This window comes from Eurytemora carolleeae, unplaced genomic scaffold (assembly GCF_000591075.1).
Source record: "Eurytemora carolleeae unplaced genomic scaffold, Eaff_2.0 scaffold175, whole genome shotgun sequence".
NCBI lineage: Eukaryota > Metazoa > Arthropoda > Copepoda > Calanoida > Temoridae > Eurytemora > Eurytemora carolleeae.
The window spans coordinates 333822-347911 of record NW_019396338.1 but is presented as its reverse complement, the minus strand read 5'-3'; the positions used below and the strand labels follow the sequence as shown (position 1 = coordinate 347911).

Sequence of the window (14090 nt, the reverse complement as noted above, 5' to 3'; positions counted from 1 at the left end):
CTATTTTAACTTGAGTCCTAACAGTTGTCTTACGATTCCATTGTTTTATGAGGCCCACTGTCTTAAAATGTTTTGTAATAAATCTCATGATATTAATATTAAAACTGTTTATTTTAAATGTTTAGACAGACGAAAAGCTGTGGATTCTGGTTGGTGGAGAAAAAACTAAAATAGAAGTTTTTATTCCTGAGTCCCCTAGCATAAAACCAAGGTAAAGTCCCCCCCCCTAGCATAAAACCAAGGTGAAGAACACGCTTACGCTCATTAAATATTTTTTCATATTGACCTTTTCTGAAAAAAAATGTTGTAAATATCAAAATAATTAGTATAAAGGATTGTATGTGTACCGTTTCAAAATATAAATTACGCTTCGAAATGTCGTCTTCTAACAAGCTTTCATTTATTTTTTTATAGATGCTGTGTAAACTTGAAAACAAGGTCAGGATGATGCAGTTTGTTTTGATAAAACCATCAAATCTTAAACGTTTCCTATAAACTGCAGAGTTTCCTATAAACTGCAGAGTTTCTTATAAACTGCAGAGTTTCCTTTAAACTGCAGAGTTTCCTATAAACTGCAGAGTATCCTATAAACTGCAGAGTTTCCTATAGACTGCAGAGTTTCCTATAAACAGCAGAGTTTCCTATAAACTGCAGAGTTTCCTATAAACTGCAGAGTTTCCTTTAAACAGCAGAGTTTCCTTTAAACAGCAGAGTTTCCTATAAACTGCAGAATTTCCAATAAACTACAGAGTTTCCTTTAAACAACAGAGTTTCATATAAACTGCAGAATTTCCTTTAAACTGTTGAGTTTCCTTAAAACTGCAGACTCAGAGTTTCCTTTTAACTGCAACTGCAAAGTTTCCTATAAACTGTAGAGTTTCCTTAATACTGCAAAGTTTCCTTTTAACTGCAGAGTTTCCTATAAACTGTAAAGTTTCGTTTAAACTTCAGAGTTTCCTTTTAACTGCAGAGTTTCCTATAAACTGCAGAGTTTCCTATAAACAGCAGAGTTTCCTATAAACTGCAGAGTTTCCTTTAAACTGCAGAGTTTCCTATAAACTGCAGAGTTCCTTTAAAATGCAGAGTTTCCTTTAAACTGCAGAGTTTCCTTTAAACTGCAGAGTTTCCTTTAAACTGCAGAGTTTCCTTTAAACTACAGAGTTTCCTATAAACAGCAGAGTTTCCTTTAAACTTCAGTGTTTCCTTTAAACTGCAGAGTTTCCTTTAAACTACAGAGTTTCCTATAAACAGCAGAGTTTCCTATAAACAGCAGAGTTTTCTTTAAACTGACTTTGCCAATCAAATCCCTGATCGAAATGCAGTATATGTTCACTCCCTTTAATAAATTGGGAACCCTCCCTTTAAACTGTAGTTTGGTTAAAGATGGAAAGAGCACTGATGGATAAGGAGAAAAGAGCAAGTTTAAAGCAACGCCAACAAATTGTTCTCTTTCATCCAAACCAGAAAGGTAATTTTTAACATCATTTACAATTTTTTTTTACCCATTCAATTTTAAATCCTAATATTTTTTTAAGGATTCAAACTTCTTTACCCAAAGGAATTCAACTGTGTAGTTTCAATTAAAATATATGTTTTATAATATAATATAATGTTTTTAATATCTTTATTTGGTGAACATTCCCTTTAATAAAACTACGTTGAATACCTTGAATAGTCTGTGTATAGAAGTAAGAAGCTAAGAGATCTTGTAAAAAACAACCAGGAGGTAAACACAAATTTTAAACTAATATCATTCAACAGTTTTCAGTTTGAGATCGAAACTTGTGTAATGTTATCTCAGGACAAAACACTAATTCGTAACGTAACGGATTAAGGAAAACCTTTTGGTTATATATATAATATAATGATGCTGAAATCTTCGACCAGTCACAACAAAAGAATGTTGATTGTGGATATCGAGATCAGGGATTTATTATATTTTTGTCAAAGAAATGTTCCTTCCTCTGGCAAATAAGGACAACATAATTCTCAGCACTTTAAAGTAATACCCGTTATAGTTTATTAATATAATATGACTTTACAACTCTTTAAAGGGAGTGTTCGCGAAAAATGAAAGGGGGTATAGGCTTTATGCGATAAAAAAAGCGCTTTTGATCGCTACTAATCTTACTTCTATCTGTTGCGTCTATAAGGAGAAAATTGATAAAGACGTCTCATACCGAATAACATGGCGTCCATACAAATTGAGAAAATTGCAACATACGACTTAGACCTTAAAAAAATCAATTTAATTTCAAACAAATCATTCAGATATTACAACCTATAGTCATCGATTATCTTTCGCCACATTTATATATAGTTGATTTTATATAATATGTTTTAATTGTTATGATTTGAGAGTTACTTATAAAAACATTTATTCCTGTTTCGGGGATTTTTGGTAATGAAGACGACATTTTCATATTTTCCAGGAATGTTCGAAAACAAGTTGTAAGCTAGATATTATTTTAAAAAATAAAATCAAAACATATTATAAAAAATCAACTATATACAAATGTGGCGAAAGAAAATCGATGACTATAGGTTGTAATATCTGAATGATTTGTTTGATATTAATTTGATTTTTTTACGATCTAAGTCGTATTTTCCAACTTCCTCAATTTGTATGGGCGCTACGCTCTTCGGTATGAGACGTCTTTATCAATTTTCTCTTTAAAGACGCAACAGATAGAAGTAAGATTAGTAGCGATCAAAAGCGCTTTTTTATCGCATTATGCCTATACCCCCTTTCATTTTTCGCGAACACTCCCTTTAACATAAGTAAATTGAAGGTAAAACTTCATTTTCTCCAATAGTTCTCATGATCTATTTTAAATGATAATATGAAATTTAAGCAAGAAATACCATATTTTTTTAAATAATAATAATTAAAAACTGTACTACAATATGGACAGTTATCTCTTAAAGAAATTGAGTTTTTGCCACAAACTCACATTTTCTAAACCTTATTACTTTTCAGCCTTTCCAACAATTAGACAATTTTACATTACAGAAATCATTGTTTGAATTATCAAAAGTCTGCGACATCGGGTTGCAAAGATATGGGGGTTAGAAAGTCAAAGTTTGTGGCAAAAATCTCGGTTCCTTTCATTCTTTTTTAACTTATAAATATTCGATGTAAAACTGACACTGTCTCACAATATTTCAAAGTAATATAAGGGAAAACCTGTCTGTCTTTTTTTTGCAGATATTTGTCTCTGTTTTATCGCAAAAGTTTTTGATACAAGAGGTTTCATCTGACAGTACAGTTTTAGGTAAATATTAAAGACTGCGTTAAAATGGATTGATAATAATTTTTAACTGAGTCTAAAACTAAAGAACGAAAAGTTTTGACTTAAATTTTAAGTTCATGGTTAAATGCCAATTCTGACTTAATTTAAACCCGAACTTTAACCATGAGGTTAAATATTTAAACTTGTGGTTAAATATTTAACTCGCCGAAATCGACGAGTTAAAATTAAACACATGGTTAAAATCTTGAAATCCCGCAATCCCTATTTGTCTATCATCATTCAGCGATAAGCGGCGCGCATTCAACTAATTACGATATATTAAAAGTAAAACCCTTGATTTAATAAATTTCACGTTTTAAATTAATTTTGAAAACTGGTTTATTATGCTCTTAACTAACATTGTTCTTGGTTGAAAACTGGTTTATTATGCTCAATTACACTATTCGATAAATTGCTATTTCAGATGATATACCTGAGGACAGTGAAGCTCCTGCCTTCAACATTGTTATTCAGAACAAGAAGATTATTACATCACATCTTAACAGTTTATCTGTAGAGTTTGATGAAACCAGTGAAACATACCAGATAGAAACACAATACTCGCCAGTTATTTAAATACTTTTATTTCAGTCTATTATTTACTCAAAAAAATCACTAAGTCTTCAAAAACCTGAAAAGTTAATTTTGGACCATTGACATATTTTTTTCGGTAAATAACACAAGAACTAATTACACACGCCATGCATTCTATATTTTTCTACCCATATCTTTGCAACCTAATGGCTTTCAATACTTCAAATTATAATTTCTGCTAGATCAAAAATTTAAGTTTTAAAAATTTAAGAAATAGAATTTATGGCTGCAAAGCTGTATGGATTATAAAACTATAGTTCGTTGCTAGTTTTGATTCCTTTGTGTACGTTTATATCACCCCTCCACATTTTCATATTTTCCATGAATGTTCGAAAACAAGTTGTAAGCTAGATATTATTTTAAAAAATAAAATCAAAACATATTATAAAAAATCAACTATATACAAATGTGGCGAAAGTCCTATATTATAACTCCGAAAAGTCTATGAAGAAAATGCCTGGGATAGTTTTGGCATGCAAGCTCAATTTTTCATTCTTTTTATGATTTTAGTCCATATTGCTCAAAGTTCCATAAAGGAACTGAGTTTTTGTCACAAACTCAAATTGTCCACTACCTATATCTTTGCAACCTGATAATATAAACCTTTGAAATTTCAAACTTAGACTTATAACAGAATTCATAGTATGAAATATTAAACGTTTACGACATTGGGTTGCAAAGATATAAGGGTTAGAAGAACTGGGTTTGTGTCAAAAACTCCATTCCTTTTCAGTATAATTTTTTAAATCAGTCAAAGTAAAAAGATAATATTATTGTTCATAGTTTATTTTTATTCGTATTTTTGTTCAGTTGTTTAATTAAATTGGCTGCAATACCTCCGTCTGAAAATCAAATTTTCAATCCGCGTATATCATTGCATCCTGACAATGTAAACCTCTAAAATTTCAAACCTTGGTTATTCAATTATAAATAGTTAAATCTATAGTTAAAGGTGCAGTTTACTCTAAATATATAAAGTTGTAAAAATATATGGATTGACAAAATTGAGTTTGAGTCGAGTAATAAGTTCATTTATTTATGATAGGACGTGTCTTTGTACAGTACTTTGATTTTATTATAAATCAGGTGCATGAGATTGGTCTAAAATAAAGAATTTTTCATTTTTTGTTTGTTCCACAGATTGACAAGATTACATTGTATTGTCTTCTTCACATGTTAGAGTAGAGATACATGTAGATACATATTATATCCATACATACTTAAACATTACTCGTACCGGTACTTTCTCTTACTTTGTTTACCAAAATCTTTTTAAGAGAATTTTAAAGCAATTTCAGTAAATTTAAAGATTCAAAACAGTACCCTTTTATCCTTCTATTCTTTTATCCTTTTATCTTTCTATTCTTTTATCCTTTTATCCTTTTATCCTTCTATTCGTTTATCCTTTTATCCTTTTATCATTCTATTCTTTTATTCTTTTATCTTTTTATCCTTTTATCCTTTTATTCTTTTATCCTTTTATCCTTCTATTCTTTTATCCTTTTTATCCTTTAATCCTTTAATCCTTTAATCCTTTTATCCTTCTTATCCTTTTATCCTTTTTCCTTTTATCCTTTTATCCTTTTATCCTTTCATCCTTTCATCCTTTTATCCTTTTATCCTTTTATCCTTTTATCCTTTTATCCTTCTATCCTTCTATTCTTTTATAATTTTATCCTTTTATCCTTTTATCCTCTATCCTTTTATCCTTTTATCCTCTATCCTTTTATCCTTTTATACTTTTATCCTTTTATCCTTTTATCCTTTTATCCTTTTATCCTTTTATCCTTTTATCCTTTTATCCTTCTATCCTTTATCTTTTTATTCTTTTTATTCTTTTAACCTTTTATCCTTTTATCCATAAATTCTTTTATCCTTTTATCCTTTTATCCTTTTATCCTTTTATCCTTTTATCCTTTTATCCTTTTATCCTTATCCTTTTATCCTTTTATCCTTTTATTCGTTTATCCTTTTATTTTGATTTGATCTCTGTTTACAAAAAAAAATATTTTTTACATTTCTAACCCGTTTTTTGGTATTTTTTTTCAACTTTCCCTAGCGCCCAAACCGTTAAAGTTATAGGTCTATTTTTTTCAATAAGCTGGCATTGAAAAGTTGGTCTATAAATATGCATTTTAAACCTATATTCCCTTTTCTTTTAGGTTTTTTTTTTGGGGGGGCCCCCCCCCCCCCCCCGACTGGATTTGAAGTTCTCACGTTCTCGAGCAAAAATTGATGAGACTGTTGCCAGGGCTACAGAAAAGTGAGTTAAAACGGTAAAATCTGATCCCCAGGTGTTGCGACACTTCAAAGTCGACCCTGTCTGATAAATTGATGGGACTCTATATATATATGTAGGCTGAATCTATGTGCCCCAGATTAATGATCCCCAAGCATTTATAGGGTTAACTGTTGCCATGAAAGTCGTTACTAAAAATCGTTCTAAAATTTGTGTTTTATGTTTAAATTGGTACATTTTTGAAAGTAATAAATGTCGCCTTTCTTCAGGACCCTTTTAAACATTAAGATATCCAAAGAGATTCTAAAAGTGAAAATTTTCAAGTCCAAACATACAAATACAGAAGCAGACAAGACAAATGTGTAAATGAAAGTATAGTTTAAAAAATCTCTTTATTGATGAGAAAACAAAATTGGACAATTTTTGGCGGAGCTTGGCTGGTTTTTCTTCCCTGTTCTTTTTGCGGAGCTTGGCTGGGTTTTCTTCCCTGTTCTTTTTGCGGAACTTGGCTGGGGTTTCTTCCCTGTTCTTTTTGCGGAACTTGGCTGGGGTTTCTTCCCTGTTCTTTTTGCGGAGCTTGGCTGGGTTTTCTTCTCTGTTCTTTTCTCTTGCTAGATATTACTTTGCCTCAGTTGTAAAATAATTAGTAACAATTTGCTCTACCCAATCGATTTCTCTATTGCACTCTAGACAAGTTGAAGTGAGATTCTGAAATAAAACAATATTAATGGTTAAAAAAAATTTAAAATATAAATTTCAACACAAAAATAGGTTTTAAAACGAATTAAAATGGTAAGTGGTGTATGGAAACATCTGATTAAATTAAATAATAATCCCCCCCCCCCTTCCTGACTCCTGAGAAAGAATGTAAAAACTTAAGTTAATTTAAGAATTAGTAATCATACCGTGATTTTCACTGCAACTGTATCTAAACAGTGCACCTGTTGACACATATAGTATTCGTCAAAGTATCAGTAGCAAGCAGCAACTGTAATAATCTTCCTTCTAATCCTGTAAGATCAACTCTTAACTAATCTGTTTGCAATATTTGTAAACAAACCTCCATAAATTTGTACAGAGTACAAAAATACTTGCCGCAAACTTTTTTATCTAATGTACTGTATGTCAGTAGCTAGTACCATGGCTAAATTGCCATTTTCAAATTGAGCTGTAACCATTGGTATGGTGAAGACGACATGAGGGATCTACAGAGCGTCCCATATCATATTAGATTATCTCCAATCTTTAACACCAAAATAAACCCTTAATACTCGAAAAACTTATCATTTTCCGCAAGTAAATTCTTATATAAGCCTTATGTTATTTTTCAAAATGATTCATCCTAATGAAATTTTCTAATTAGTCCCGAAAATCGTAATTTAGACCCGTTCTCGGTCTAATATGATGTGGGACACCCTGTATATTCTTGTATATCTATGATTCGAACCCTCTTGTCTTTATAGAGCCTGCTAGCTAGAACAGTAAATAAACTGAAACTTTTTACATGGTTTGGTTTATCTCATGTTCTAAATTTAATTTGCAAGTGGGGTGGAGATTTTTAGCTGAATTTAAACCATTCAAGATAATTTTCTAGGGCAGGTGCATGGGTGTGTACTGAAAATACATTGTACGCATGCAGAATTCAAAATACAGGGTACAGAATACATAATACAGGCTACAGAATATAATACAGAATTCAAAATACAGGGTACAGAATACAGAATACAGGCTACAGAATATAATACAGAATTCAAAATACAGGCATACAGAATACAGAATACAGGCTACAGAATATAATACAGAATTCAAAATACAGGCATACAGAAGACAGAATACAGGCTACAGAATATAATGCAGAATTTCAAAATACAGGGTACAGGCTACAGAATATAATACAGAATTCAAAATACAGGGTACAGAATACAGAATACAGACTACAGAATATAATACAGAATTACAGGGTATAGGATGCAGGATACAGAACACAAAATAGAGAATACAGGATACAAAATATAAAATATAAGCTATTAATCAGTGACTTTAAAACTTTTTAAAAGAAAAGCAGTTTTTGCGACTAAATATCATTTAAACTTTAGAAGAAGAATTCATTCATACTTCATTCGTTTCCTATTACCTTATATTCAAACTAGCTTGGGATCCAGCGGCGCCTTAAGGATACTTGAACAATTTTACCGAGAAATTACATTTTCTTTATGTCAATCGACCCACTCAATTTAAAATCTCAAAACCAAGCTAAGAGAATTTCCGTGGTTCTCCCGAATTCCCCAATCGAAGTTTGAATCAAATCGGTAACGGGGTTCATGAGTTATGATCGAACAAACAAATAGATAGACATACAAACAGAGATAACTACTTTATTTATATATAGATGTTAGAGCTGTATTTCAATTATTTAAAGTTCCATTGAAAACAATTACTTTCAGAAAAATCTATTTCATCGATGATTACAGGTTGTAATATCCGGCAAAATCCAATTGATTTGGAACTAAACTGATTTTTTACGATCCGAGTCTGAATTCGTATGGACGCTACGTTCTTCGATACACGTCGTTTTTAACAATTTTCTCCTCATAGACGCTACGGATTAGTTGCGATCACCATCGATAATTTTTTACCGTAAGCATATACCCCTTTTCATTTTTCGCGAACACTCCCTTTAATAAACGACAATATTATTGTTTCTACTTTTCATTGGAACACATTTTTGCAGGGCTCTGATGTACTGACCCTCTGCATTCCAGAAATAATCCTTTTATCCTCCTTTCTTCAAAATCAAGATGTTTATTTGTTATGTTTCCAGAAAAGAAAAAAAAAACTAAGATAAGATGTGCTGGCTGCTCATATTGTGAAATACAGCACACTGAAGCCTTGCAAACGTCCAAGATATATACACTGAGTTATTCAAGATATATTCAACCTGATCGTGAGATGGCAGGAAATAAGTATAAAATCAACATGAATAAAATGTGTAGAGAAAATTTGATATATTTTCAACTAAACTTTTATACCGTTGAACATTGTCTAGTAAATTTATATTATTTTAATTTTAATAAAGTTGTCTTATTTGACATTAAGATTGCTTAATAAATATATAAATATATGAGACGCTTAGTGGTGTATTTCTGAACTTTACTTTTGTAAAGAAAGAATTTTAGTTATTTAGTTTATTAACTACAAGATCTCAACCATTAATCATCAATCCTAAGTTATTTAGTTTATTCTACAAGATCTCAACCATTAATCAATAATCCTAAGTTTTTTAGTTTATTTTACAAGATCTCAACCATTAATCATTAATCCTAAGTTATTTAGTTTATTCTATACAAGATCTCAACCATTAATCATTAATACTAAGTTATTTAGTTTATTCTACAAGATCTCAACCATTAATCATCACTCCTAAGTTATTTAGTTTATTCTACAAGATCTCAACCATTTATCACCAATACTAAGTTATTTAGTTTATTCTATAATATCGAAACATTATACTAAAGTTTTTAGCTTTTTTCTATCTAATGTAAAACGTGTAAAAACATTATTCTAATGTGATTTAGTTTATTCTATGTAATCTAAACATTATTCTAGTTTGGTTTATTCTATATAATCTAAACATTACTCTAGAGTTCATATTTTGCATTTTGCCCCATATATAGAATATCCCACTCACACCAAATCACAATACTAAAACAGTAAGAAAGAATTATATATATACATACACCCCCATACTCCTAATTATCTTGAATTATACACCCTCCTAAATCCTCTCTAACTATCTAACTAACAGTTAGAAATACCAGGGGGCGTCACAAAATTACTTCATGCTACAGAAAAAAATTGTCAAATTTGTAAAAGTAACTCTGAAAATTGCATTATCGTTATAAACACAGCATAATTTCCAAGCATTACTTGACATGCCAATTTTTCATAAAGTAATCATCACTTTCTATTTAATTTAAAAAATTAAATTTTAGAAATAAGCCAGCTGCAATTGCGTTGATTTTCCTAAATCATTTTATAACAATTTGGATGGTTTTGTGATAGGCTCCCGTTAAACCACGCCCACATAGTAGGAAATAGTTAAACCCCGCCCCCTGTATAAAATTTACAACCAATTCTTGGTGCAAAATGAATAAAAGTACAATTGAATAAAAAATGTTTCTGGCTTAGCTTAACCCTATCCCTGTCTAGATGGGGCTATTTTTGTCTTAAATAGATGGGGGGAATTCCCTCCCCCCTTAACCATTTTGCCTTTAGAGTTTCGAAAGGGGAGTGTGATACATGTCTCTCGTCCAAGTTTTCTAAGTAAGTTATTTAATAAAAATAGACAGACTTCTATTTGTAATGATGAGGTTTTATAAAAAAGTCAAATTTTTCTGTAATTATTGCAAAGAAAAGACGAGCATATAAATATTAAATAATTTGTGAAAAAAAACTTCAGTAATTCGATTCAAAATAAACAAAATAATGAAATTTTTACAATTTTTATTTTGACATTTTCCTAAGAAAGGCCTAAAAATGAATAAATTTCAATGTAAGTTGTTAAGTTTCAGCTTTTCAACAATAGAAAACTAAGCATGTATAACCAATTATCCTTCCATGATATGTTTAACTCTTTAGCTGAACCAAATAAAACAAAATCATGTAAACTTGAACGGGTTCTCTTTAAATCGCTAGAATGTTTTCCCTCCGCTTTATTTCCAAAAATAGCTTAAAGAAACTAAATCTGCAAAATCGTTTAAAAGAAGTCGTCATAGATATATTTAGATAGTAATGCAAGTTATATCTGTAAAAAAAATACCATGTGGCTAGACTTATTCTTTACATCGTCTTAACCCTGTAGTTCATAAACATGATTTTAATAACATGCTACCATCTGTTCCAACCCTTCCTTTCCCTTATACTTCCTCATCACCTCCTAACCTTTTTCCTAATTTATCATCATTATTAGGTTTAAAGTGTACACTGTACAGTGTACACCCATGTATTTATTTACAATTCTGATTCGCTTATTATGAGCCAGCCAATTAAAACAACCTACTCTACTCTGATTAGGGTCCAAATTATCTCGTGCTTTGTAGTTGAATAAAAATATGAAATATAAATCTGTCTAAATTCTTCGAAAAAAAAATAGTTTTTAGATATCCTTCATCTGTCCCCGAATATGGATAATAAGCGTTTATAAAATACTATGCAACAAAATACACACCCTGTAAGTGGTATGTTAGGAACAAAATTATAATTAAATCTCTGCTTAAAACACAGTGTTAGTAGGTTAAAACTTCTTTATTACTCTATATATGGGATTACATGGCTGCCAATAATTAAACTTATAATTGTTCTCTCTCAACCAAAATAACACTAAAAATGACTTTTCTGCAGTACGTTCCCTGAAGCATAAACAATGTTGAAGTAGAGAAAGATATTGTCTTTTTCTATCAACAAAGGTGTTAAATTCTGACAATTTTCTTCTTAGTCTCTGCTGCCTGCAAGTTTCATACATGGCAGAGTGCAGACACGTACTACAAATCCGTCTCGTAAAAAGTACATATAAACTGTTTTGCACTCTTACATAGCAATTATTCAACCTATTATTATATTGTATACTAGCTTACCCAGCGCGACCAAGGTTACCAAAAGTTACTCCCGCCGTTTACCCGCACTTGAACGATATTACCGGAAAACTTAATTTGCGGTATACAGGTCGACCCACTCAACTAAAAACATTCCTGTGGCTCTCCCGAGATCACCAAACAAAATTTGAGACAAATCAGTCCAGGGGTTCCTGAGTTATGATCGGACAAACAAACAAACAAACACCACAACAGAGATTACAACTTTATAAATATACTAGCTTGGAAACCCAGCGCTGCTAGGTTACTAAAAGTTACTCCAATCGTTTACCCGCACTTGAACGATTTTACCGGGAAACTAAATTACGGGAGACAGACAAACAGAGATTACAACTTTATATGTATACAAACTAGCTTGGGAACCCAGCAATGCCAAGGTTACCAAAAATTACTCCCTAAATTTTCGCTATTAAAGCCGTCCCCCTCAACTTAGAATCTCAACACCAAGCTTAGAAAATTCCCGTGGGTCTCCCGAGTTCCCAAATCAAAATTTGAGGAAAATGGGTCCTTGGGTTTCTGAGTTATGATCGGACAAACAAACAAAAAGACAGACAAACAGAGATTACAACTTTATATATATAGATATATAGATATATATAGATCCTGAGTTATGATTGGAATATACATACTAACAGACATATTACTACTTTATATATACAGGATAGGGCTAACAGCTCAACAACACCTCTTTGACAAACTATACATTTTGGAAAGCTCTTGAATAGGCCAATTCATATTTGCCAAAAAAAATGAGTTTGCAAAAATATTTTTGCACAAGTGAACAAAAACATGGATATATCTTATTAATCCAATTTTTTCATTACTGTCCCTTTTTTATTAGCTTTTTAGCATAATCAAGTAAAATTTATCTTAACCTTAAAGTTTTAGATTTGAAAAAAATGTCATTTTGCAAACTAGTTTTGCCATTTTGCAAACTAGTTAGGCCATTTTGCAAACTTTAAATTCATTAAATTCATTAAAATTAAATTCATTAAAGTTACATATCATATCCTCATGAATTGCAGCTGACCATTTCTAAAATAGAACAAAGTAGGAAAAATTGCATTTTTTTGCACAAGTACAAAATATTTCATACACATGACATATTACACATATTTGGAAAGCACCTGACCCATGACTATTTTAAAAATGATGCAATATTTTCAAATAAAGAAATCTTTTGTTTCCAAATATATGCAAAAAAAGTTTGCAAACAGTTTTCAAAAGTTTAATCTAAGAGGTTAAATATGCCTTTTTGTCAGGCAGTACGCTTAGACCCTCATGCAGTCATTATAAAATTTCATTTTTCCTAAGCTTCAGACAATATATATTCATCGGAAAAGGCAAGACATTATTAATCTTCATAGTTTTTGAGCAATATAAGAAAAAACACAGGGGGAGGGGTCAATTTAACACCCCCCCCCCTGGACTAGGCTAGGGTTAAATGAAATGTCACTTGAAATTACGCCGACAGACCCCTTAACATAATTTAATCCACAAACAAATGCCCCCAAAAATTTTTTCATNCCCCCCCCCACATCATCCCATGGTTTCTAGTTCTCCTTTAAATGATTTCCATCCTACGTATATGTCAAGTTTTTAGATTTAATCTCATCATTTTTCTTCCCCAACTAAACCAGTGATATCAGTGGAAGCATCTTCTCTCTGAACTCTATTCAAATCTAGATTCATCTCTCCTTGTCACTTTTTCCATGAGTCCTTGTAAACCAGGCTTCATGGAAACCTGTCAATTATTTTAGAGGACTGGTCTTCAGCTCAACCATCATTCAACCATTTTATTTTCCTTGAAAATTAATAATCTTTTTGTTGCTGATCGATGTGAGCTGAAAACTTGATAATCCCGATTACTTAATCTGAGAATACAATTGACACACTTTTGATTTTCTTCTTAAACCGTTCTGTCTTGGATATAGTAGAGAAAAATCAAAAATCTTTTTTTTAAATTAGAGAGTCCCTCCCGGTTCTTGTTTTCGATCAAAACCTTTTTATTTTATCAAATTTCATTTGTTTGTTCGTTGGCATTGCCCTCCTTATTGTTNCACAAGTATGAAGTTGATTTAATTTTTCAATCTTTAGTGTGCACAGACCTTTGTAACCATAAATCTTTCTTCTATCTAACATATCAACATATTTTATGCTTGAATCAGAAGAATTTATATGCTTGTATGTGATACAGGTGTATTCTAGGTATATGCTTGTATGTGATACAGGTATATTCTAGGTATATGACAGTTGGTTAGTTGTCACTATGTCATCTTTGTCAACCAAACAATACAAGAAACAGGGAAAATG

The 14090-nt window shown here is 31.2% G+C and overlaps 1 protein-coding gene across 1 annotated transcript; it reads left to right on the top strand.

The window, feature by feature from the left end:
• Positions 1 to 203: 203 nt before the first annotated feature.
• Positions 204 to 4187, top strand: LOC111701221 (uncharacterized). Its single transcript, XM_023472404.1, has 7 exons — positions 204 to 211; positions 415 to 438; positions 1384 to 1468; positions 1536 to 1558; positions 1676 to 1726; positions 3209 to 3275; positions 3718 to 4187. The coding sequence occupies exons 2-7, from the start codon at positions 415 to 417 to the stop codon at positions 3867 to 3869; spliced, it is 402 nt and encodes a 133-aa protein (XP_023328172.1). The 5' UTR covers positions 204 to 211; the 3' UTR covers positions 3870 to 4187.
• Positions 4188 to 14090: the final 9903 nt, after the last annotated feature.

Coding starts and splice junctions, on each gene's coding strand:
- LOC111701221 (XM_023472404.1), top strand. CDS start 415: ATGCTGTGTAAACTTGAAAACAAG. Junction 439..1,383: donor TGTGTAAACTTGAAAACAAG/GTCAGGATGATG, acceptor GTTTGGTTAAAG/ATGGAAAGAGCACTGATGGA. Junction 1,559..1,675: donor TCAAACTTCTTTACCCAAAG/GAATTCAACTGT, acceptor TACCTTGAATAG/TCTGTGTATAGAAGTAAGAA.